We start from the raw sequence: 22,900 nt of genomic DNA, 5'->3' as shown, positions 1-22,900 counted from the left end.
GGCGGAGGACCATCGCACGACGACGTTTTTTCTCCTTTTTGTTTTTTTAGCTGTAGAGATTGTTGCTAGTGGGCTTATAAAAGGGTCCGTGGGAGGTGGTCGGCCGGCCCAACAGAGGAGGGTTCGTGGGCGAGTGAGAAAATGGAGAGACTAGGCCCTTGTTTAGTTCACCCCCAACTTCCAACTTTGGCACTATGCAAAAAGAAGATTTCCCATCACATCAAACTTGCGGTACATGCATGGAGTACTAAATGTAGACGAAATTAAAAACTAATTGCACAGTTTTGTTGTACTTTGCAAGACGAATCTTTTGAGCCTAATTAGTCAATGTTTGGACAATAATTCATAAATACAAATGAAATATTACATTGTGCTACAGTGCTGGCACACTAATTTGAGCACTCCAAATTTTGACAACTAAACAAGGCCTAGAGAGGGCCGGTGGGAGGATTAGAAGTGACAGTTGGGATACGGATCCGGTCCACGCACGTACCCGGGCCCCGCCCCCTCCCGCAGTCACCAACCCCCTCTGCCTGTCCCTCGGTCCAACGCCCGCCGCCGCAGCCGCAGCGCCGCTCCGCAGCTCTCGTTCTCGTGGACGGGAGCTACATCCAAACGTTGACTGGCTTCTTCCTCGGTTGGTAAGCAACCCTCGCTGCCTTGGAGGGATTAACTCGAGAGTTCTTGCTGTTCTTGGTCTCAGGACCTTTTCTTTTGTTGCGGCAGAGGAGCAATCAGCTCCAATCTTTTTGTCTCTCTCCATTGATGTGGGGCGTGGGTTTCTCTGGTGCGTGGTGTAGTTCATTTTCCAACAAATTTGGGGTTTGTCTGCTCTCTGACCGATTCGTTAGGGTGAAATAAATAGCTTATAGCTAGACATATAGCGTAATTTAGGAGGGTTCAATCTGGAAGATTCTTGTTTACCTTATCCTTCTTTCTTGCAGCATGATTTGTGTACATTTCACTCTATAGTTGGCCTCTTTCAGAGAAGAGGAGCGGCAATCTGAAACTCTATTTTCCTATACTCACTTTTGAGTTATGAACTTCTGATACACTCACATTCCACCAAAATGACCAATTTGTGATGTGCTAATCCCTTTTATTTTTTTTCATTTATGCCCTTGCAGTAATGGCGTCGCCAATCTCTGCACGACGCTATCAACAATTTCCTTTAGTACATAACAATGGTGAGCACTTGTAGTCATGTCCTATTGTTTGATAGAAAAATGTCTCTTTAATTTTTCTACATTCTATTTGGTAGAAATGACATGTTCCTGTAATTTCTCATTCTACAAACTGGTTCTGGAATTTTTTTTTTTTTGGCAACAAGTCATCCCAAAAGGTTAAGAGAAGATCCATTTGGAAGAAACTGCAAGCCTAGAGTTACTGTTGTAGTGTTGTATGTGTCCATTGTATGTAAGATAAATTGGCTGCACATTTGTAGCGCAAGCAAATCATTTTGTTTGCTCAACTTCACTATACATCTGAACCAGCCTTGATTACTTTTATTCTAGTTGGATCTATCATCTTCTTGTCTGAAAAATTACATATTTTAGTAACTAACGAATCAATGGTTTTAGTTTCTCGTGACGTGTTAGTATATACTAAGATATGTCAGCAACCATGTGGTTCTGTACAAATATTGCTTCAATTCACTTCCATTTACTTACACTACCACTTACCCTGTCTTTGCCCACACAGGACTTCCAAGATTTTCTCGAGTAAAAATGGCATGCTTGGGAATAAAACAAACTAGGTATCATTCTGATACCATCGTATCTTCATCAGCAAGTCATGGAGATGCCGGAAAGCTCCATCCTGTAGTCAAAATGTGTGGCATCACATCAGCTAGAGATGCAGAAATGGCTGTAGAGGCAGGAGCTAAACTTATTGGCATGATACTGTGGCCTAATTCTAAACGCTCCGTCTCGTTATCTGAGGCAAAAGAAATATCAAGAGTTGCACAATCTTATGGTGCTGAATCAGTTGGTGTCTTTGTGGATGATGATGAAGAGACCATATTACGAGTGTCTGATTCATGTGACCTTAACTTTATCCAGGTATGACTTCGAAATGTTGTTTGCTACATACTGTGTGCTGCTACTGCTATGCTATTTCGGCTGTGATGGTAATTTACAATTTTTTTAATTTCCCATATGCAGCTCCATGGAGATGAATCTCGTGCACTGGTTCATAATCTTTCCAAGAATAACCGCATTGTTTATGTACTAAATGCTGATGAAGATGGAAAACTAATCAAGCTGCCTCCTGTTTTGGAATATGCACTTGATTGGTTCTTAGTGGATAGTGCAAAAGGCGGAAGGTTAGATCCTACTCTTATTGCTTCTTGAATCCTAATTAAATAAAATTTTGTCTGCATTGTTCCTTGTGCTAAAATTTGCCCCGCTTGTTCTTTAGAATGATGAAATGGTATGATTGTAATTAACACTCAAATGAGATAAAAGTTTAGACAACTGATCATTCAAGTGTTTGGATGTTAATGCTCACTAAATTCAGTGGTCATATTTGATTGCATTACTTTGCAGTCCAGTCTTGTCATTCCTTCTCTTGGATCATATGTAGCTAATGGTAATGGGCACTTCTCCCTTGTCCGAAAGATATATAACAAACACAACCACTTTTCATTTACAGTGGAAAGGGATTCAACTGGCAGAAGTTCCAGATGCCATCAGTCAAAAGCAAGAATGGATGGCTATTAGCTGGAGGACTTCATGCAGATAATGTTTGTGAAGCCTTTTCTTCTCTGAAACCAAATGGAGTTGACGTTAGCAGTGGCATATGTGGTCCTGACGGTATCCAGAAAGACCCCAACAGGATTTCTTCCTTCATAAGTAATGTAAAATCCCTGAGTTGCAGATCATAACGTCATTTGGTGTTGGGAGCTTAGTTTCATTTCATTTGCTCACATTGTGGAGACTAGCTAATTCGTGCTAAACGCAACCTGAAGGCAAGCTGTTCAGCATGATAGCAATAATTGCATTTGCACCCGAGGGAAAAATGACCGAACGTTATATGCATTGTATTTGTTTTGTAGTGTAATAAGTGGATTTTGTATGCATCTCCAGTTCAAAGGCAATAATAAACACCACATTGTACCATCGATGAATGTTATACTGGTTCACTCTTGCTCGAGCTCCCCGTATAGAATATGGTGTGCAACCTTTCTGACATATTAATACAAACTGACTTTTTAGCTGCTCACAATTGGCAATTTTTCATCATTCGTAATTAGAACTGAAATTGCGTGCCCATTGTTCTACTGAAAATAAATCTTATCGTTTTTTAGGGCAGAAAATAAATCTTATCGTTGCTTATGAGTAAACAAGGTGGCCCTAGACTCCGAAGTTGGAGTCGAGGGCCATCTTGTTCTGCCTGGCAATTGTAACTCGCCCATAGTCTGATGCAAGAGAAAAATACCATATGTTGGGAGGAAACTAGCATTTAACACCAAGTGCACATTTGCTGCCTTGCTGGTAAAAGGGCATTAAGCAAACTCATCTCGGAAATGAATACTGACGAATCACAACATGTAGATATGTTATCGAGTTCAAGCATCCCATGCCACAGAAATTTCTACCACAGAGAAAACCTAATTCTGACTTTCAAGCGTCTCTGAAATTAATATCTTCAGTCGATTACATAGTTAACTTACATCAACTACCATACAAGTTCCCAACCACAGCGAATCCTCTCATAAGAAGCTTTTCTCAACAACCCCTCAAATTCAAGTGACAGACGCACAGAAATGGTCTCAGTTAAATGATGGCAGCACCGACTTTCCAATGAGCAGCCTTTCTGTGCATACTTCACATGCCTGAGGAACAGCATCAGTGGTTGCCCTCAGATGGTTGAGCATAGGAGAATGCAGGCTGTGGAGCAGACGGTGGAGCCGGAGGAGCACCAGAAGTCGGGCCTGCAGGTGGCGGTGGATTCGTTTGGAACATGGATGGAGGTGCTGCGTTGTTAGGAATGGGGGCACCTGGGACCCCAGATGTTGGAGGTGGTAGTGTTGGAGGCCTTGGGAGAGGAGCTATCTGCATTGGTACCGAACCAGGAGGGGCACCTGGTTGTGGCATGGAGCCAGGTGGGGCGCCTGGTGGTGGCATGGTTGGTGGGGCACCTGGTTGCGGCATGGTTGGTGGGCCACCAGGATAACCTGACAAACATTTGAGAAAACAGTTAAGTAGTCAATGTTTGGTTCAAATAAGTAAAATGTATCAGAAGATCAAGGCCTTTTACTGAAAATTTTGAAGGAAACTTTTCTGAAGTTGTATATAGGCCAACTGATCAGTTATGCAAAGTGATAACATCAAGCTATATTATATCTCTCAGCTGAACTCTTACAGCTATCAATTTTTCACCCATTAGACTACATTCCTTTGATAATTGATGTAGACAAAAGGTGAAAAACAGGAACGGTACAACCATAAACTATTCATGACTAGTAAATAAGGAATACTCGGTCGATATGATCTGTAACTTAACAATTCATTTGCATAAACAGACACACAATCGTTATTAATCTTGAAAAAGGTTTACAGGTGGCAACAAAGTACTCTAATTTTTACCATTCTATATCTACACTCATCAGAAAATCACATGATCAACTGCATAAGCAAAGGAAAAAAATGTGATATTTTATAGAGAATATTTTCAGTTTTTTTTCCTTCTAAAACCTCTGTACAGACAGTTCACACATATTTGTTTTCTTACGAAAATGGGGACTTGTTCTTCCTGATTGGCACTCAGCAATTAGTGGGTCTGCTAAGAGATCCCTTAAAATTAATAGTCATACAAATCAGAATGTATCCAAAACAAATGAAACCATGAAAGCAGTTTTTCATGGTGAAAAATAAACCAAACCTAATTAACCAACATACAGTATACAATGTACATCTTATGAACCAGTGCGCTTCAGCAACAAGAAAGCAATTATTATCAACCAGAACCAGGTTATAACAAACAACTAGCTTCTTACAAAACATAATCTTTTGATGTTCGCTCTGCTAATTGCAGGCATGAAAACATGCCCGTTCTTTTTATCTTCAATGAATAAAGCAATATCGAATTAAGGGGAAGAGGCATAATTTGTAAGTTATAGGCCATGTACAAATAGTAGCCATCATAACAGATACTAGCAAGTAGCAATCATGATCAGTAGTTACCTGGAACACCAGGAGCTGGTAAAATCGGGGGCCTAACTCCTGGCATCAATGGTGCACCAGGTGCTTGAGGGAATCCATGAGGCATGCCAGGGGTTGGCAGAATTGGAAGGCGAGGACGGGCCATGGCTCCTGGGAACGAGAGCAGATGTTGGTTGAAAGGGGCACCTACTTGGAAAGCTGCAGCTTGTCCAAGATGTTCCTTGATTCTTTGATCAATTAAACTTTGAGTTTGCTGCTCCTCAAATTGCTGATAGTAGGTTCGAACATTTGCCTATGATGTTTCAAATAAGGTTCAGTAGATGAATAGGCACCACTTATAAACTGGAAGTGCGACAAAGAATTAAAAATACCTTGTGCTTGTATCCAGCATTGTGTTGCTTACGGACAGATGGCTGCAATATTTTTTACATAGTAGTTAATATTCATGCTCCAAAAAGAGAAGACATAAACGGAATACACAGTAGCAAAGGACAGGCATAATGCATTCTTGAATTTATACAGTTTGCAAAACAATGTTGAAAACACTGCTATGCTATCTTACAGTCTATAAAAGGAAGACCACATATTGAAATTCAGAAAGTCAAATTATGTATAACTGAATAGGCTACTTAGTGTGTGGATATGGAAAAAGGAGGACACAGCATTCTCTTGCAGTCTATAGTTAGCATCAGTTATCTCAAGGAACATACTACATGAAAAATAATTCCTAGGGACTCGGCAAGAAAATTGAATTTAGCTACTGAGATGAACAAACATGAAACCAAGTGGCATAAAGAAATATCATGAATATAATCCTAAACAAACCCAGATATTTCGAAGCTGTTAGCATGTTACAGCAAACTCTTCTCTAGCTTATGTTGACGAAAGTTTATATCAGCAGTGCCACTTGTGCTTAGATTAGATTACTTCATGTAATCATAACGAAACGTGCAATAAAATTAAAGAACCGGCTACACATCTCCAGCCTTAGAAAAAATGAATGGAGCAAGACACAAACCGAGTCATGGGTGAGGTAGGTGTCGCAGTAGTCGCAGTAATACCTGCAAGGCAAGAACAAAAAATAAGTACAAACATATGAGAAGGTAAAATCAAACGTGACATATTCCACAATACAGCACCCTGACAGAGTATCAGCAAGCCAGCGCCTACTGCGAGCAAACAAAGACCCCGCTATCTTCTCCTGTACAAACCCCAAATCCTACCGCACCGTATTCTACGCAAAAGATCCTAGAGCCAATGAGGAAATCACACAGCCTTGTTCTCAAATGTCGGAGCGCCTAAGCTAGGGTTTCGAATCCAAATCCAAACCCGACAGCCCCCGCCCCCTCACATCCCAATCGCACTACGGCCGATGTACCACCTATCCACTCAGGGGAGGTTATCGAAGAGAAGGAAGCGCTCACCGAGGCATCGCGGCGGCGGCGGCGGGCGTCGACCCGAGGAAGGGGATCGGGTCCCGGTCGCGAACGGAGTCGGAGCAGACGACCACCGGAATCTGCCCTCGTATGCCTAAACCCTCGCCGATACGAGCCGCTCGAGAGTTCCAGGGCTCTTTATGGGCCGAGCCGGTCGGTCAATGGCAAGCAGGCCCAACCCAATCCGACCTAAAGCCTAAATCCTGAAGCCGGTCGGTGATGGCCCATAAGCCTAAATCCTGAAGCCTCCAACCTCAGTGGGCCCACTGCCCAGTGTACTGTGCTGCTGGCCTGTGACCTCGTCTTCCTCCTCGAAGCGCCGCCGCCGCTGCCGGCGGCCGGAGATGGCGCGCCGCGGCGCACAGCTCCTCGCGGCCCGTCGGATATCCTCGTCGCCGTGCCTCGCTCGTAGGATCAATCAAACAGGTGAGGCGTGTCTTTTTTCCTTCACTTATATTCCGGTTCCTCTCTCGCTTTCGAGGAAGTGTGAAGAGTGTTAGCACCCTGGCTGTCAGTGTGTGGATGTGTTTAGAACTTGTTTTGGATTTCATGCGGAGTCTCAGTGGCACTAATTTGATCTAAGTAAGGTCGGATTTATAGAGCTCAGACGAAATTGAGAACAGTCTGGTGGTAGTGGTGCTAAGAAGTTGGGATGGATGTAGATTTGCGTTGGGAAACATGCTTTCAATTACCTGCTGTATCTAATCTAAAAGTACAAAAACAATGGATACTTTTGAAATGTCACTGCAATGCCTAACGTTACTAGTGGCAAGTGGTGAGTTAGCATATATGTAGTAAAGTTGTGTTGTACTCCCTCTGTCCCAAATTACTATTCGTTTTGACTTTTCTAGGTACAAAGCTTTTGCTACGTATCAAGACATAGCATATATCTAGGTGCATAGTAAAAGTTACGAATCTAGAAAAACCAAAACGAATAATAATTTGAGACGGAGTAATTTGTTTAATTTTTTGTTTGGTTGGAGTTCGTGGGGATTCCCAACCACAGCTTTAATAATTGCAAGAGGAAAGATACATTTTTAAAGATCATATTCAATGGATTATTGAGGTGGAAATAAGCCTGCTGATATTTAGTAATGTAATTTGAACTTTGTTTTGTTTATTAGTATGAGTGAAGTCATTTCTATGTTCTAATATTAACAATAGTAGAGACCAATTAGAATGAATTCCAAACAAACTAGCAAGTTATCCTTTCAGATTAAACTGGAAGCTGAAGTGAGTCTTGATTTGATTTGCATTCGATTGTTATTTTTAGTTATAATCAAAAACTTCTGTTTTAACAATGTCCGAAATGGCACGTATTTGCTGATGTTTTCGCCCTTGTTTGAAAACTCTTGATTTGCTCACTTTCAGAAAGTGAGATTGTTCGGATGTTTCATCCTCCAGTACGTCAGAGTGAGGAGGCAATAGCAACCATTGGGCCAAGGTACACGCACTCCGTACGTGTCTTGGATGAGAGGTTCATTAGGATCCTGAAGATTTTCAAGTGGGGCCCTGATGCTGAGAAGGCACTGGAGGTTCTCATGCTTAGAGTTGATCACTGGTTGGTACGGGAGGTTATGAAAACTGATGTTGGGGTCAATGTGAAGATGCAGTTCTTCAGATGGGCTGCAAAGAGGAGGAATTATGAGCATGATACATCCACTTACATGGCCTTGATACGTTGTTTGGAGGTAATAGAGCAGTATGGTGAGATGTGGAAGATGATCCAAGAAATGGTACGGAATCCCATTTGTGTTGTCACCCCGACAGAGCTGTCAGAGGTAATCCGGATGCTGGGGAATGCTAAAATGATCAGCAAGGCTATTGCAATCTTCTACCAAATCAAAACACGGAAGTGTCAGCCAACTGCGCAGGCATATAACAGCATGATAATAATGTTGATGCATGAGGGGCAATATGAGAAAGTCCATGAACTATACAATGAGATGAGCAACGAGGGTCATTGCTTTCCGGACACTGTGACATACAGTGCACTAATTTTCACTTTCTGCAAACTCGGTCGCCGTGATTCAGCAATTCAGTTGTTGAATGAGATGAAGGAGAACGGAATGCAGCCAACTGCTAAGATATATACCATGTTAATAGCTTTGTTCTTCAAATTGGATGATGTTCATGGAGCATTGAGTTTGTTTGAAGAGATGAGGTATCAGTACTGCCGACCAGATGTGTTTACTTACACTGAGTTGATCAGAGGCCTTGGTAAAGCCGGGAGAATAGATGAAGCGTATCACTTCTTCCATGAAATGCAACGGGAAGGCTGCAGGCCGGACACAATTGTTATGAATAATATGATAAATTTCTTAGGCAAAGCTGGTCGTTTGGATGATGCTATTAAGCTGTTTCAGGAGATGGGAACGTTGCGGTGCATTCCTAGTGTTGTGACATACAACACTATAATAAAAGCACTTTTTGAATCAAAACCTCATGCTTCTGAGGTTCCATCGTGGTTAGAGAGAATGAAGGAAAGTGGAATATCCCCTAGTTCATTCACCTATTCTATCCTGATTGATGGATTCTGCAAAACCAACAGGACAGAGAAGGCCATGATGCTACTGGAGGAGATGGATGGAAAGGGCTTCCCTCCATGTCCAGCGGCATATTGCAGCCTGATTGATGCTCTTGGAAAAGCTAAGCGCTATGATCTTGCTTGTGAGCTTTTTCAGGAACTAAAAGAAAATTGTGGCTCCTCCAGTGCTCGGGTATATGCAGTGATGATAAAACATTTAGGAAAGGCGGGACGGCTTAATGATGCTATAAATATGTTTGAGGAAATGAATAAACTTGGTTGTACTCCTGATGTTTATGCTTACAATGCTCTCATGTCTGGATTAGCAAGAAAGGGCATGCTTGATGAAGCTCTTACTACAATGAGAAGAATGCAGGAGCACGGGTGTATTCCTGATATCAACTCATACAATATTATCTTGAATGGGCTGGCAAAAGTAGGTGGACCTCATCGTGCAATGGAGATGCTTTCTAACATGAAACAGTCTGCAATAAGACCTGATGCTGTCTCTTATAATACTGTCCTTGGTGCCTTGAGTCATGCTGGCATGTTTGAGGCAGCAGCAAAGTTGATGAAAGAGATGAATACATTGGGGTTCGAGTATGATCTTATTACATATTCATCTATACTTGAGGCTATCGGAAATGTTGATCATGAATAAACTAGCAAAGTTTGCTGATGCACACTAGATGAGTGTTCAGGCCTCTTTGTTCTTGAAAAAACAATTCTTTGATGAAGCCTTACCTGTTTGACATATGTCAAAGGATGTGCCTCTTGCGCTCAAGTGAATTGTTGTAGAAGGAAAATATTGAAGACAGCAACTGATCAAACTGTGAAGGTGTGTAATTTGTGGCATTCACTACTTTGTTAACAAGTGATCATGCGGGGTTATTATCCAGTCCTATTTACGTTTCAGTATCTCTAGCTTCTTCCTAAGAACCTGAACGTTTGCTGTTTTTTATATGAATGTTTTTTTTCCAGCAATAACTTCCTGAAAGGTTTGAGATCTGTGAAGCACAAGCCTAACTACTGTATATTAAGATGTTCTGCAATCCACACCCACATGTGACACATTCCTGAAGTCAGGTTTTACTTACTCTAATATTTTCAAGTCAATCATTCTATTACAGTAAAAGGAAAATGCGTACCACCTAGTTATCACACATTTCTCTTGTGTAGCCATATCCTGGTTTGTACATTGATAAATCCTGGTGTCCTTTTAATGTTGGCACTGTTGAAACCAACTTAACTATTTCAGTACCCGCAAAAAAGAAGAAGAGAGACATAATTATTTCAGTTACTACTTGAATGGGGCCAATGTCTGAACTTCTGTTGCTTCATGCTAACATCTGTATCTTTCCATGGAAAAAAAAAAAGATTCCTGGTTCAGGCTAAAATATGTGGGCATCCAGTGCAGATCTACCTTCAACTAGCATGTAAAGCAGCATTCCACCAAAAGACAATGTAGAGCAAGAAGTTATGTTTGGGATCAACATTATTCTGGAGCCATATGTAGCTGCATACTTGACTATAATCCTGTGATGCTGGAGCACTTCCTGCTTTGTAAAACCAGCAAAGAGTCTTTCAGAGTTAAATTACGGCAACTTGGATCCATATGTGTAATTGTAACCTGAAATTCAGAGGCGAGATATTGTCGAAATTGTACTAATGTAGCCATATGATCCATGATGGATGTGTTCGTGCAGTGGACAACCTCTTACTGCTGCACCTAGCTCTGCGAAAGCACCAGTGCTCAAGATTTGTTAATATCTCCAGCGTGGAAACGGAACTACCTCAAGTTGTGCACTTCTGGTTTGAGTATCGGAGATGCCCTGATACTCAGATAGTCTTTTGTGTTTTTTGAGATTGCTGTAGAAACTGTGCCTCCGCTGTATGTGGTCCTTGCCATTAGCTAACAAGAATGTTTATTTTTTGAGATGTATACGGATATTTTTATGCACTTGAACACAGCTCAACACCATGTGTTATCTTTTTAGAAAGTTAATGTCATCACATGCCAGGTTCGTTCATTTGTTCCTGAACATGGCCACACCTGGGCCAGCTAGTGGTGCAAATTTTAATCAGAATTCATGTTTCAATTACCCCAACTGGAAGTATACATGATTCTTTGTCATTTGGCATGTTGATAGTTGCTGTATTTGCATCTCCTACACATTGAAAGGGCAAAAATCAAGGTTGAATGTTTGATTCACCTATTGTGTGTGACCAATGTAGAAATCCAGTTTTGACTGAAATATGTGATACTGGTACATACGGATGTCAAACCTTTTTAGACAATCTGGAAACAAACCAACCGATTGAATGAGCTACTGCTGGTACTGAAGAAATCTTTCAGTCTTCTCTAGATGAGCACCAATTTGGACCTCGAGACATTGATTCATAAGGCAACGAATGAATATACACAGCTTACATTTACCTCACTGGGAAATAATATAGGAACTCAGAGGACTACATGCATTTTCAGTGCTACACAGCTACCGGAGGACATCAATCTAGCAACGAATAGATTAATACAACAGAAAGAATACCCAAAATCATTGAAGAATTTTGATGACCGTAACTTAGTCTTTTGGATACCGGCCTGAGATCCTCAATAGAAACCTCTCGAATTTGCAAGTCACTGCAACTGCCGTTGTCTGGAGATCTGCCGAAGCCCCTCTTCCAGGTCTTCCAATGTGATCGTGATCATAGTATCAGCATCGTTGCAGTTGAAATCAAGGCGTAGGTCCAGGTTTTCACGGGCATTGATGAGCAGCGTGTCTACAAGACCTCCATTCATCTGTTTCCGCCGCTCTTCAGTGGTTTCTCTGCCAATCAGCTCTCCAGTGACCTCAATGCTGCAGCTTGGGTGCAGCTTGAACCCATAAAGTAAGCTGCTCTCACTTGGGTTCTTCATCTTCATATGTAGGATCTCAGCTAGTTCTGTCGTGCTGAAATCATCAAAATAGAAGAATTTGGTGACTCTCCTACAGAAGCCATCATTTGAGGTGATGACACGCTTCATGGGCTCACAGTACCCAGCAAATATGACAACTATCTTGCCACTGTCCATTACAGACATTATCTCCTCCAAGGCTTCTAAACCATAATCCTTGTCATCGGATTTTTGCATTGGTATCAACCTGTATGCTTCGTCGACAAAAAGAATACCTCCCTCAGCGTCCTGTATCTGTTGAGATGTGATCATGGTAACGATGAATTAGGTAAGTTACAACACATAAAAAAAATCAAGTTCAATTCTGACAAGAGGGAGGGAGTACCTTCCTCCTAGTCTTTGGTCCAGTATGCCCCACAAATTCTCCAACAAGATCAGTTCGCTGAACTTCAATAACTTTGTCAGTGGGGAGAATTCCAACCATATGGAGTAGCTTTCCGAGAATTCGAGCAACCATAGTTTTACCTGAAATAGAGATTGAAATGTTATAAAGAGAGGATTGATGTTTTCAGCAACTATCTACCTAACACGTGCATTCTAGTACACTGTACAAATAAGTGCAAAATGTATAAGCTGCGGTAAAAATTATGAAGCACATAGCCTTTATGAACATGTTTAGCCAAACTTCAAGGTAAATGCTCCAAGTTCACATTTGAACCAAGAGCTCCCTACAAATATGACAGTACTACTATAATGATACCCATGACCGTGGCATTGCTTTTGATCATCAATCTGAACAGAACTAAGGTAACCAAAAAAAGGTGGTTTCTTTTGAAAACTTTTACCAGTTCCTGGATTGCCAAGAAATGCCATATGGGGAGCTCTTCTGCTAGCAATCCCTAAGCCCATAGCCCGCCGCTTCTCATCAAAAAGCATTCCCCTTGCCCATCGACGTAATTGCATTTTTAGCTCTTGCAGTCCAACAATTTGTGATATTGCCTCTTCAAACTCTGCCATTGCTTTCCCTTCACAGCATGACATGAGGGCTTTCCGTTTTCTTTGCTCTTCCATATGACGACTGAGGAGCTTCAGCAACTTCTCACTACCAGCTCCTCCAGGAATATGGTTTAAGGGCATTTTGCCTTCCTGTTGGCAAGATGTGATAACAAAGGTCACCACATTCTAAATTTTAATATGATTTTAAATAAGTAATTCAAAACCATTACTGCGAATCAAGTAGTACATCATCTTTTGCAAAGCAATCCGCGTTGTAGCTGAGCAACACGCTGACGGTGCTGTAATCTCCAGCTTGAAGTGCATGCCAGACAGCTAAATGCAATGGTGTCATGCCGTTCTGCATCAGCAAGATTTGAGCACAATAAATTTGTGCATGCAGTATTAAATAAAAAATTTGATGGAAATGAAATGAAACAGATAGATCATACATTGGCTTTGGCTTCTATGTGTGCACCACGTTCAAGGAGTAGATTTGTTGATTCACAAGAACTATTTTTCACTGCCATATGAAGAGGAGTCTCTCCATACTGAAACAATTAAATCATTAGTTTATCAATTTAGCTCGAAGCATGAAAGAAGTGTGGCAGATGACCCAATCAGATGAAAAAGAAACGTGGCGATTTAAGTACCATGTTCTTTGCCTCCAGATCAACAGTTTCGGTACCTTGCCAGTTAAGCAAGAACTTAACTATTTCTGTATTATTGTAGCCAGCAGCAACATGAAGTGGTGTTTGACACATCTGCAAATTATGTTTTCAGAGAGAAGTTAAGTAAGATAGCACAACGTTGTAAATGACTCGTTGCGTTGGGAAGGGACTAAAAGCCACTATTGCTAGTAAATAAAATCAGGTTCGTGCATCACGGATCCACAGGATATCCAATTTAATCAGGTCACGAAACAGAGACGTCTGAATCAACAAATGCAATGCGGTAAAAGGGGATATGAAAGCGACCCCCCTGAAATGCCCAAAGAGATTTTAAAAGAAGTATCAAAGCAAAGCATACCAAACAACTTAATCTTGACAAATCTCGAGAGCGAGTGGGGGCGTACCGAATAGGGGAATTTTTTGAACAAGGCCGAAGAAATCAAGATTACACAACAAAAATCCTTTCCCAATCCATCACCAGTATCATCTTTTGGCCCAGAAAGCATCAAAACGGGCAGAGACAGACTGAACCAGCAGGAGAAACAAATCGGCTACACAACGGAGCAAATGAACAATTAAGCAATCAAAGGAGGGGGCGCAAGCTAAGCCCCAGAAATCTGTTCATAAAAAGAGGACTAGTAGAAAAGCATTGCCAAGGGCGGATTAGCCAATGCCGCCGGGTCGAAATCCAAGAACCGACTAAGAAAACCAAGCCAGGAATACACAACCAAAAAACTGACATTTCTACACCCAACAAGATCATTTCCTCTCGAATCTAATACGCTCATCCTCCGCAGCAAGCATCAAGAGATTCAAGAACCATGAAACCGACCAAAGATCGCATTTTCCCCCCAAGCAAGCAAAGGAGAAGGGCGAAGGACGTACCACGGGGTTCTTATCGTTGAGGAGGGCGGGATTCTCCCGCAGCTTCCTCTGGACGCCGGCGAGGTCGCCCGCGCGCGCGAGGCCGTGGATGGTCTCGACCTTGGCCAGCCGCGGCCTCGGGCCCCCGTTCTGGCTCCCCGGCATCTCCTCCCTCCCCCTCTTTCGGAGCTCCACCTCCGTGTGTGCGCGCCCGCGTGAGCGCTCTCCGTGTGTGTGAGGAGGAGCCGTCGGGGAGGAGGAAGAAGAAAGGGAGGCGACGGCGAGGCCGTGAAAGAGGACGTGCCGACGGGGACCGCGGTCCTTTCGCTGTTATTCGCCTTTTAAAAAATAGTCGCTTTTTTTGCATTGATTTTTGTTCTTATTTCGGTTTAATTTAGATTTTCTCGCTTTATTTTTGGCATGTATCCCGGATTATCTGCTCTCATTTGTTGCGGGAGAAAACCGTTTGCTTGGTTTTCCTCCTTTTTCACATGCACAAAAAAGTGATGGTTTCTGTTTTTTCTCCCCTCGATCATGCTCTTACACTTTTGTGTGTTCTCTATTTTAGCAAAATATTTTTGAGTTGTGTTTCTAAGTTTTTTTTACTTGCTTATGAAGCTAAACATGATTGTATGTTTAGCTAGAAATGTTTCCAGTTAATTGATTTGTTTGAAAACACCGAGATAGGTAGCTCAAACAATTTTAAGTAATTTCTGCTAAAAGTTTTTCAAGGTCTAAAAGAAGTCAGATTGTTCCTTGTCATTGTTTACTATGAAAAAAAATGTATCCTAGTGGTAGGATGAAATTGAAATCTTTCATTGAAAACGGTAATGAGAACTCCCTTATGTGTTCAAAGCCGCGTAGCAATCCTAATCACATTAACATATACGTATAAATGAAACAATTTAGAAATAAAAATGAAAGAGAGATTTTGATCGTTTCATCAACCAATCAAGTCGCAAATTCTCAACACTATACTCTAACATTTTCGCATGAGCCGGACTGCCTGATTGCAAATTGCAATACAGCAACATTGAAGCAAGAAATTCCTTTGAGGCTGCAGATCCCTTCTTCGGCAAGGGAAGCCAAGAATAGGCTGCCAATGAATATAAAAAAAGTAAAAATCTAGATCTGCTGCGATAAGATTGGGTTGTTTATGATAAGGAATTTTGACTAGCGACTGGACTGCGATGCAGGCGTGACCCGATGGATTGGTGTCGGTGGGCGGGCACGTGGGGCGCCGCGTCGCCCAGCTGTCTCTGATGGACGCGGCTGCTCGTTCGCTGCCACCCCACCGGAATTCAGGGCCGACGGGCAGTAGCAGTGACACAGTGAGTCAGTGACAGTGGGCACGACGAGAGCACGCGCTGCGCGTGTTCATGTTTATCATTTTTTTTTGCGAAATATTGTTCATGTTTATCAGGTACCGAGCGACGGAGCGAGGGAGAGAGGACGGACCATACCTTACGGCGCAATTCTCTTGCTCGCTGATACATTCGTGAAGCTTCTGCACAGTGAAAATTTGTTAATTGCCTTTGTTTTGAAATTTTTGAGGAAGTGCATGTGTCTTAACTGGAGTGCACGTAGGTCCGCCCCTTTTTCTCTCTACTTTTTTACGTAATAAGACTATATTCGGAATTAGATAGAGACGATGGCTTTTTCCTAAACAGTACAAGCACAGACGCTTATATACACGTACAAACACTTCCCTACAAATACACGCGCGCAACCATGTCCCTATAAACACCTCCAAAATGATGAGCCGGCAAATTCTTGAGCTTGATGAAGTCACCACTTACTCACTGTTGATAGACGACACCACTGAAAGAATAGTGATGCTTAAATCCTGGTATAAGTCCAGAAAAATACAAGCACCCATGTTAAATTGAGGACTCAAATTTGGAGCAGGTATCACCACAAGAAACTTTACCAGCTGAGCTACGCTCAGTTCAAAGTGTGATGGCTTAACTTGTAGCATTAGCTATTGAGTTCTATTGTGCGAAAAGCGTGCCTGCGTGTGGGTTTGGCTTAGTTGTAACATATGTGATTGTCAATTGGAGAACGTATAAAACAAACCGTTACTACCCTGAAACTTTAGCTATTATCTTCTTCCTCCAAAATAATTAGCCGGCAAATCCTTGAGATTGATGAAGTCACCACTGCTATCTCGCTATTGACAGACACTTACCACTGAAAGAATAACGCTGCTTAAATCCTAGTATAAGTCCAGAAAATTGCGAGCATCCATGTTGAATCGAGGACTCGAATTTGGGGCAGGTATCACCACAAGAAACCTTACCAGCTGAGCTAGGCTCAGTTCAAAGTGTGATGGCTCAACTTGTAGCATTAGCTATTGAGTCCTATTATGCGAAGTATTTTAAGCTTATAAGCATGCCTGCGTGTGGGTTTGGCTTAGTTATAACATATGTGATTGTCGGTTGGAGAACGTATCAAACAAACTGTGACTGCCCTGAAACTTTAGCTATTATCTTCTTCCTTCTCTCTCCTACCTAAGCAATCCTTGCAACCTCTGTCAAGCTCATCGTTGCACCGCCAGCTGAGTGAGGAAATTGAGGACCATGACACTAGTACCAAAGCCTCCTCTGTTAGGGCATCTCCACCCCTGGTTCCATAGATATAGAATCTATAAATATGGGACCCATGCCCCTCCATCCCTCTCTTCTCTCTCCCACTCTCCCTATATTATATTGCATATGAGCTGGTTCTATGCTTGGGAGCTGGGTTCCATAGGAGAGAGAAAAATATGAAACCAGCCTAAAACCACGCATTGGAGAGGCCCTTAACTAATATGCATACCAAAAAATAAACTTAGCATACCAACTTAGCCTAAAAACTACCACAGATACTTGCCTTGGAACACAACAAATAACATGGTAACTTTGCACGGACGCTGGAAATGTCCACCACAGTAGATGATGGGATCATGATACTCTAAGAGGGGGTTCAATTAGGTTTTAAAACTAAGGCTCCAAACACAAATAAAAACATATTCCAATTTCTATCTACAAGCGCACTAAGTTTGTCTACGTGCTGCTATCTTACTGTAAAAGAGTTTTGCACCCTAAGTTTCAATCATCCAAATTACACATCGCAATTCTAGAAAATGTAAATGAGGAATATAAAGTGTAGTAAGTAATGCGGAAGGTAAATAAGGTAGAGAATACAAATTCCTGGTACGATGACTTTTCTAAACTATCACTAATATAATCAAGACCTAAGTCTTATGGTAATTGTCTTAATCTTCTCTGGCGTACTTGTCTGGCGTACTTGGGTAGATAGAGCACTTTGTGTGAGTGTGTAACCAAGCCTATAGTTTCTTCAAGCTTTAATACCCTTCAAGGAGGGGGAGGGGGGTGAGGGTATTTATATCCCAAACTAAAAAACTAGCTGTTGCTCCAACATGATTACTAGATGGTCCTGTGCTGCACCGACGTATATCACCAGATGAATTGGTTATTACTTCATACACTATCCACTAAGCCCTGATTGCCAGGTCTCACTCCAACATTGATTGATTCAATGTTGGTCTTCGTGGACATTACTAGATGATCCGATGACTCCATAGCCCATCTTATTTCTAGTTTCTGATCTTCTCACTGCAGACACCATTTGTATGCTAAACATCTTCACTATTGACACCGTGTTGGTGTTGCACGCTTCACTTTCGAAGATGTTGAGCTTCATCGCCGTGGATGCTGACTGATTCGGTGCATTGCTTAGATGGTTCTTTTTGCACCGTGAAGGGAAGGGAATGGAAGCGGCTTGGGAAGGGAAGCATCACTAGCACGCCCTTGTGTAGCAGCCACCTCTACCACCGCGTCTGCGGCACTAATGGCCCTTGTACTAGGCAAATGCACCACAATCCAAACATTAGCAGCCACATATCCCATGACAATTAGTAGAAGTGAAGAGATCAACCGAAGTTCAAAGTAGCAGTACACGGTGGGAAAGAAGCTGGAAGGATCACATGCCTCCCCCGCTCACCAGAGGCCACCACAACAACTAGTAGTACAAGGAGGGGCCATCCAAAGCCCATGTGTCCAACTTTCCGGTCGCTAGATCCACCCATTGAAGCATCCGATTCGCACGGGGCCAGTGAGGTTGTGCCTTCATATCTTACCCATGGCATAGAAGTAGGAGGGGGATGGTATAAAAGTGTGGGAAGAGGAAAATTCCCCACCGCTACCTTCATTGTGCCCGTGCAAGCTTCAAGTGGAGCTCTCTGATGGCTGTAAGGACATGAGATGGGTGTGGAAGCTCGCCTGGACGCAAACAAGCTTGATTTGATAGGGAGGTTCTGCAAGCGGCTATACATTCTCACTAGCATGATATGTACCATATATCAGGATACTGATGCACTGTCCCAACACTAGATTCCTGTGAAACACAAGACATCCTAACCCAATGTGTCACCCACAGAAGGAAGTACCAAACTAGGATGACCCATCGGCACTTGGTGCTGCTAAGTTGAAGATGATATTCCAAAACCTCGAACACTAGTCCTATCCAGTATAATGGCTATGAATTTTGACAAAGACTGAGGATCATGCGTCCTCATCTTATTAGAAAGGGGACCAAATATCCTACACCATAGGAGCAAAATCATGAATATTGGATCATATGGTAGGTTTTTTGTCATAAATATAAGAACTCCCACTCCCAGCTCCCAGGCCCGTCGATGGCCAGGAGTAGGGTGGGCGACCGCTCACAGGCCCCCAAAACTAAAGGCCCCCAAAGTTTGAATGCCCAAGGCTTAGTTCCCATGCCACGTTTGTTCTATTGCACGTCAACATCCATGGCAAACTGAATAGCTGCAGTTAGCAAGCAGTGTCCCTAGCTACCGCCTTCCCCGCCACGAGTCGCAATCAATGAACGACGATCTCATGGGCCTTTAACGCTGCCTATGACAAGCCTGCAATCGTATCTTGACTATACGGCCAAGCCGACAAGCAGGCAAGACCTAGCGACCAACGTGAGGTGGTTATGTCAATGTTCTAATTCTAGAATTGAAGTTTGTCCATCAAATTAATAAGTTTCTTTAGCTCATGAAACATAGAATTAGACATTTGTTTCCTTGAGGATTTTTCTATGAGAAATGGAAAGTATGATTCTGGTTCTAAAAATCATAAGAAGAAACAAGATTAGAAGCTGTTGTTCTGTACTATTTTTATTTTTTTAGCATTCATATTTTATATATTTCTAAATATTGTATTAAACAAAACATACTGAAATTTCATAACCGTGTGAAAATGTAACTTAATTGTATTAAACATATGATTATTATTTCATATTTTAGGACCTTGTTATGCATTTTGCTCACGGGCCTCAAATTTCTGGAGACGGCCCTGCCAGCTCCACAAGTGGGTAGATTCCTGCCTTCCCTTTGTATTTTAATCTCACATCACTCCAAGCTATCATCCCCCTCCCTAAAGGCTTGAACTTCTCCGACGGAGCATGGCGACTTCCACCTCATCTTCCCACTCCTCTTCCTCCTCCTCTTGCTCCACCCATCCATCCCCGTCAGCTATAGTTTTGGGGACTTGGCAGCAACCTGAGGGAGGTTTCCATGGTCTACCGCCACCACCATACCTCTTCCAGTTGAACATCACCAGCACAGCGCTGCCAGGGAAGACTCACCGAAGTTAGTGGATAGCTGTGGCAGCACCAATTATGTCTATGCCGTCCACTAATAGCGAACGCGAGGGGAGGTGATGTAGTCTGTCACTGTCTCCATCCCTCCTCCAGCCGAACATCACCCGTAGGCCTCTACCCATTCCATGGGTAGAGGCAGAGCCCATGCCCCCCACCCCACACCCATACATATGAAAAATTCAAATAGGTCCATGCGCCTGTAGTGTGAAGTTAGAAAGCCAAAAGAACAAGTGCTAGTTGAGTAAGTGGATGCCAATGAGATATCACTACTAGATTTTTTGCCTAATGCCACAGAACATATTGCAACAGCATCAAATCTATTACAATAGATAGGTGTTATTGCCACCATGCATTTTCATGGTTGGTTGCAATATGTGGACAATAATGCCACAAATTTCTTGTGTTGCGATAATCTTTATTTTTGTTGCAACAGGTGATTGTTATTGCCACCATTTTGAGAAATGGTTGCAATATGTCAACAAAATTGCCACAAATATATTGCGTTGCAGTACTCTTTAATATTATTGCAATATGTAGTTATTATTTCCACCATTTACAAAATGATTGCGATTAGTTGATTATATTGCCACAAATTTCTTGCATTGTAATATTGTTGACTTTCATTGCAATAGGTTTGCCTATATTGCAACCAAAAACTATGTGGTCACGATTAGTTGACACTATTTGTTGGGGGAAAATATTAACAACTTCCTTATATTCCTTAAACGATGGTCATAAGGGCCCGGGCCTGCCTCCAGCAAACAGTGACCTCCACCAACCTGTCCCGACCCCCGGGTCAAAGGGTCGGACGCGCCAGACCCCCCGAGGCCGCACCTCATCCCAGTCGAGAGAGTTCCGCCTTGCCCGACCCCGGGCGGGAGGGGTCGGACGCACAACAGGTCTCTACCTTGCCCGACCTCGGGCGCGAGGGGTCGGGCGCGAGGGGTCGGGCGCGTCGTCGCAAGGCTCCGTCTTGCCTGACCCCGGGCGCTAAGGGTCGGACGTATCCATACCCACAGGATAGAGCTTCGCCTCGCCCAAGGATGTGTGTGGACCAGCAGAAGAGGGCGCAGATCTTGTGGGCCTCCACCGATCTTGTCATAAATGCAACCGATGGGACGCCCATGTCCAGAATACGGCTCTGACACACGGAGAGGCGCCCGGGTCCCCCGACATGACCCGCCGGAGCTTTCAAGCGGCACACTGCTGCCACTACTGCGCCGTCCTAACCCCCCACTTAAGCGTCCGTCATAGGGCACTCATCGCCCATGCGCCCTGACGAAGGAGGGCGCGCCACTCGGTTTCCCGCTCGGCCTGGCAAAAAGGGCACATCGGTCGCGCCCCCCGATCAGCACGCGTTGCTACAGTGGTCAGCATCACCCGTGACGTGCACGGCTACAGTGGCCAGTCGTCACCACCAACTCGCACAGTTGTAGTGGTCGGCCGCCACGCACGTCCCGCGTGCTTGACTACAGTGGCCGATCTCCAAGCCTTCAACGGAACCCAACGGCAACCACCCCTCCTCGATGACCATGCTGACAGGGGACAGAAATCGGAAGGGAAGGCGGCGACACCGGGGGCTCGGTCCTTCTCCCTGCGCTTTTACTTCCCTGCTTACCTTTTTTACTTCCTGGGACTCTTGGCTCGATTGTAACTCCTATGCCCTCCTTACGCTATAAAAGGAGGACCAGGGGGCTCGAGAGAGGGACGGCTCTCAAGCGAACCGAACGCCCCCCCAACTCACAACCCTTCCACACGAGCATTAGTGCACACACACGGAGACCTGGGACCAGCTTCCCTCTCTCACCCGTTTGTAACCCCTACTGCAAACTCTGCACGAGTAACACGAGCAGTCTCCCACACTGGACGTAGGGCTATTCCTGCCCGAACTAGTATAACCCCGTGTGCTCTCGTGCAACCAGTATAACTCGCACAGCTGCAGTGGTCGGCCGCCACGCACGACCCGCGTGCTTGACTACAGTGGCCGACCTCCAAGCCTTCAACGGAACCCAACAGCAACCACCCCTCCTCGGTGACCATGCTGACAGGGGACAAAAACTGGAAGGGAAGACGGCAACCCCGGGGGCTCGATCCTTCTCCCTGCGCTTTTACTTCCCTACTTACCTTTTTTACTTCATGGGACTCCTGGCTCGATTGTAACTCCTGTGCCCTCCTTACGCTATAAAAGGAGGACCAGGGGGATCGAGAGAGGGATGGCTCTCAAGCGAACCGAACGCCCCAACTCACAACCCTTCCACACGAGCATCAGTGCACACACTCAGAGACCTGGGACCAGCTTCCCTCTCTCGCTCGTTTGTAACCCCTACTGCAAACTCTGCACAAGTAACACGAGCAGTCTCTCACACTGGACGTAAGGCTATTCCTGCCCGAACCAGTATAACCCCGTGTCCTCTCGTGCAACCAGTATAACTCGCACAGCTGCAGTGGTCGGCCGCCACGCACGACCCGCGTGCTTGACTACAGTGGCTGACCTCCAAGCCTTCAACGGAACCCAACGGCAACCACCCCTCCTCGGTTATTAAATGGAAAGGGTGTATGGTTAAGTTGGATATCATGGAAACTCATGATGGGGTTATTAAATGGGCATCTTTTAAAGAAATGCTCAACAATCTCGCTTTGGGAGACCAATGGATTGTGCAAATTATGAAGTGTGC

At 43.7% G+C, this 22,900-nt stretch overlaps 4 protein-coding genes across 7 annotated transcripts; 2 read left to right on the top strand and 2 right to left on the bottom strand.

The window, feature by feature from the left end:
- The first annotated feature begins 485 nt into the window (after nt 1-485).
- On the top strand, nt 486-3,121 carry LOC101784063 (N-(5'-phosphoribosyl)anthranilate isomerase 1, chloroplastic). 2 transcript variants are annotated; one of them, XM_004951184.4, is made up of 5 exons: nt 486-641; nt 1,128-1,187; nt 1,702-2,060; nt 2,163-2,323; nt 2,653-3,121. In XM_004951184.4, exons 2-5 carry the CDS (start codon nt 1,130-1,132, stop codon nt 2,882-2,884), a joined length of 810 nt encoding a protein of 269 aa, XP_004951241.1. In that variant the 5' UTR covers nt 486-641; nt 1,128-1,129; the 3' UTR covers nt 2,885-3,121. The 2 variants fall into 2 exon arrangements, with proteins under 2 accessions (XP_004951241.1, XP_004951240.1); XM_004951183.4 differs by lacking the exon at nt 486-641 and adding an exon at nt 659-787.
- A 402-nt stretch (nt 3,122-3,523) lies between these two features.
- Nucleotides 3,524-6,751, bottom strand: LOC101781526 (U1 small nuclear ribonucleoprotein C-1). Its single transcript, XM_012843725.3, has 5 exons — nt 6,590-6,751; nt 6,184-6,226; nt 5,537-5,578; nt 5,187-5,457; nt 3,524-4,177 (listed from the first exon to the last, which is right to left on the bottom strand). Exons 1-5 carry the CDS (start codon nt 6,595-6,597, stop codon nt 3,849-3,851), a joined length of 693 nt encoding a protein of 230 aa, XP_012699179.1. The 5' UTR covers nt 6,598-6,751; the 3' UTR covers nt 3,524-3,848.
- A 93-nt stretch (nt 6,752-6,844) lies between these two features.
- LOC101783254 (pentatricopeptide repeat-containing protein At3g16010) lies at nt 6,845-11,152 on the top strand. 3 transcript variants are annotated; one of them, XM_012842536.2, is made up of 4 exons: nt 6,845-7,027; nt 7,973-9,966; nt 10,110-10,214; nt 10,506-11,152. In XM_012842536.2, the coding sequence occupies exons 1-2, from the start codon at nt 6,946-6,948 to the stop codon at nt 9,787-9,789; spliced, it is 1,899 nt and encodes a 632-aa protein (XP_012697990.1). In that variant the 5' UTR covers nt 6,845-6,945; the 3' UTR covers nt 9,790-9,966; nt 10,110-10,214; nt 10,506-11,152. The 3 variants fall into 3 exon arrangements, with proteins under 3 accessions (XP_012697990.1, XP_012698003.1, XP_012704689.1); XM_012842549.2 differs by lacking the exon at nt 10,110-10,214; XM_012849235.2 differs by having other exon boundaries at nt 10,110-11,152.
- Nucleotides 11,153-11,462: 310 nt separating this feature from the next.
- On the bottom strand, nt 11,463-14,717 carry LOC101782851 (protein CbxX, chromosomal). The gene is made up of 7 exons (XM_004951181.3): nt 14,574-14,717; nt 13,671-13,781; nt 13,470-13,568; nt 13,268-13,378; nt 12,870-13,170; nt 12,410-12,549; nt 11,463-12,318 (listed from the first exon to the last, which is right to left on the bottom strand). The coding sequence occupies exons 1-7, from the start codon at nt 14,715-14,717 to the stop codon at nt 11,767-11,769; spliced, it is 1,458 nt and encodes a 485-aa protein (XP_004951238.1). The 3' UTR covers nt 11,463-11,766.
- Nucleotides 14,718-22,900: the final 8,183 nt, after the last annotated feature.

The sequence above is a fragment of the Setaria italica genome, chromosome I (assembly GCF_000263155.2).
Source record: "Setaria italica strain Yugu1 chromosome I, Setaria_italica_v2.0, whole genome shotgun sequence".
In the NCBI taxonomy this organism is placed as follows: Eukaryota; Viridiplantae; Streptophyta; class Magnoliopsida; order Poales; family Poaceae; genus Setaria; species Setaria italica.
The sequence above is the reverse complement of the archived record's forward strand: the minus strand, read 5'-3'. Positions and strand labels throughout refer to the sequence as shown.